This window comes from Rana temporaria, chromosome 1 (assembly GCF_905171775.1).
Source record: "Rana temporaria chromosome 1, aRanTem1.1, whole genome shotgun sequence".
NCBI lineage: Eukaryota > Metazoa > Chordata > Amphibia > Anura > Ranidae > Rana > Rana temporaria.
The window spans coordinates 671,741,699-671,743,357 of NC_053489.1; the positions used below are offsets into that span (position 1 = coordinate 671,741,699).

At 46.1% G+C, this 1,659-nt stretch overlaps 1 protein-coding gene across 1 annotated transcript; it reads right to left on the reverse strand.

Annotated features, from left to right (window-relative positions):
* Positions 1-208: 208 nt before the first annotated feature.
* Positions 209-1,360, reverse strand: LOC120944742 (uncharacterized protein PF11_0207-like). Its single transcript, XM_040358565.1, has 2 exons — positions 1,206-1,360; positions 209-970 (listed from the first exon to the last, which is right to left on the reverse strand). The coding sequence occupies exons 1-2, from the start codon at positions 1,358-1,360 to the stop codon at positions 271-273; spliced, it is 855 nt and encodes a 284-aa protein (XP_040214499.1). The 3' UTR covers positions 209-270.
* Between the last annotated feature and the right edge of the window lie 299 nt (positions 1,361-1,659).

A 1,659-nucleotide genomic window follows, 5' to 3' on the forward strand; every position in this document is an offset into this window, starting at 1 on the left:
CGTGTTCCCGGCTGCCTGGTGCTTGTGTTCCTCTGTGCCCTGTCCGGTGTGTCAGCCCCGGCGTGGTCTCCATTGTGACCTCATATTTGGTGCCTGATATCTGGTTTCTGATGTTTGACATCTGGTACCTGCTTACTGATGTCTTGGCTTGGAATCTGATGTCTGGTGCCTAAAATCTGACGTTTCGTTCCTGGTTTCTGATGTCTGGTTCCAAATGCCTCGTGCACAATATCTATCTGCTAAGGATGTCTGGTGCCTAATGTCTAATGTCTAGTTCCTGATGATGATGTTCCTCATTCCTGATATCGGGTTCCTCATTCTTGGATTCTGATTCCTCTTTTCTGGTGTCTGATTCCTTGTTCTTGATATCGGGTTCCCATTCCTGATGTCTGCTTCCTTGTTCCTGATATCTGCTTCCTTGTTCCTGATGTCTGCATCTTTGTCCCTGATGTTTGCTTCATTGTCCCTGATGTCTGCTTCCTTTTTCCTGATGTCTGCTTCCTTATCCCTGATATCTGCTTCCTTGTTCCTGATGTCTGCATCTTTGTCCCTGATGTCTGCTTCCTTGTTCCTGATGTCTGCGTCCTTGTTCCTGATGTCTGCTTCCTTGTTCCTGATGTCTGCTTCCTTGTTCCTAATGTCTGCTTCCTTGTTCCTGATGTCTGCTTCCTTGTTCCTGATGTCTGCTTCCTTGTTCCTGATGTCTGCTTCTTTGTTCCAGATGTCTGCTTCCTTGTTCCTGATGTCTGCTTCTTTGTTCCTGATGTCTACTTCTTTGTTCCTGATGTCTGCTTCCTTGTTCCTGATGTCTGCTTCTTTGTTCCTGATGTCTACTTCTTTGTTCCTGATGTCTGCTTCTTTGTTTCTGATGTCTGCTTCCTTGTTCCTGATGTCTGCTTCCTTGTTCCTGATGTCTGCTTCCCCATTCCTGGTGTCTGGTTCCTCTTTCCTGGTGTCTGATTCCTCATGTCTGGTTCCTTATTTCTGCCGTCTGGTTCCTGATTTCTGATTATTCATTCCTGATGTCTGCTTCCTTGTTCCCGGTGTCTGCTTCCTCATTCCCTGTGTCTGGTTCCTCTTTCCTGGTGTCTGAGTCCTCATGTCTGGTTCCTTATTTCTGGTGTCTGGTTCCTGTATTCTGTTTATTCATTCCTGATGTCTGCTTCCTTGTTCATGATGTCTGCTTCCTTTTTCCTGATGTCTACTTCTTTGTTCCTGATGTCTGCTTCTTTGTTCCTGATGTCTGCTTCCTTGTTCCTGATGTCTGCTTCCTTGTTCCTGATGTCTGCTTCCCCATTCCTGGTGTCTGGTTCCTCTTTCCTGGTGTCTGGTTCCTCTTTCCTGGTGTCTGATTCCTCATGTCTGGTTCCTTATTTCTGCCGTCTGGTTCCTGATTTCTGATTATTCATTCCTGATGTCTGCTTCCTTGTTCCCGGTGTCTGCTTCCTCATTCCCTGTGTCTGGTTCCTCTTTCCTGGTGTCTGAGTCCTCATGTCTGGTTCCTTATTTCTGGTGTCTGGTTCCTGTATTCTGTTTATTCATTCCTGATGTCTGCTTCCTTGTTCATGATGTCTGCTTCCTTTTTCCTGATGTCTACTTCTTTGTTCCTGATGTCTGCTTCTTTGTTCCTGATGTCTGCTTCCTTGTTCCTGATGTCTG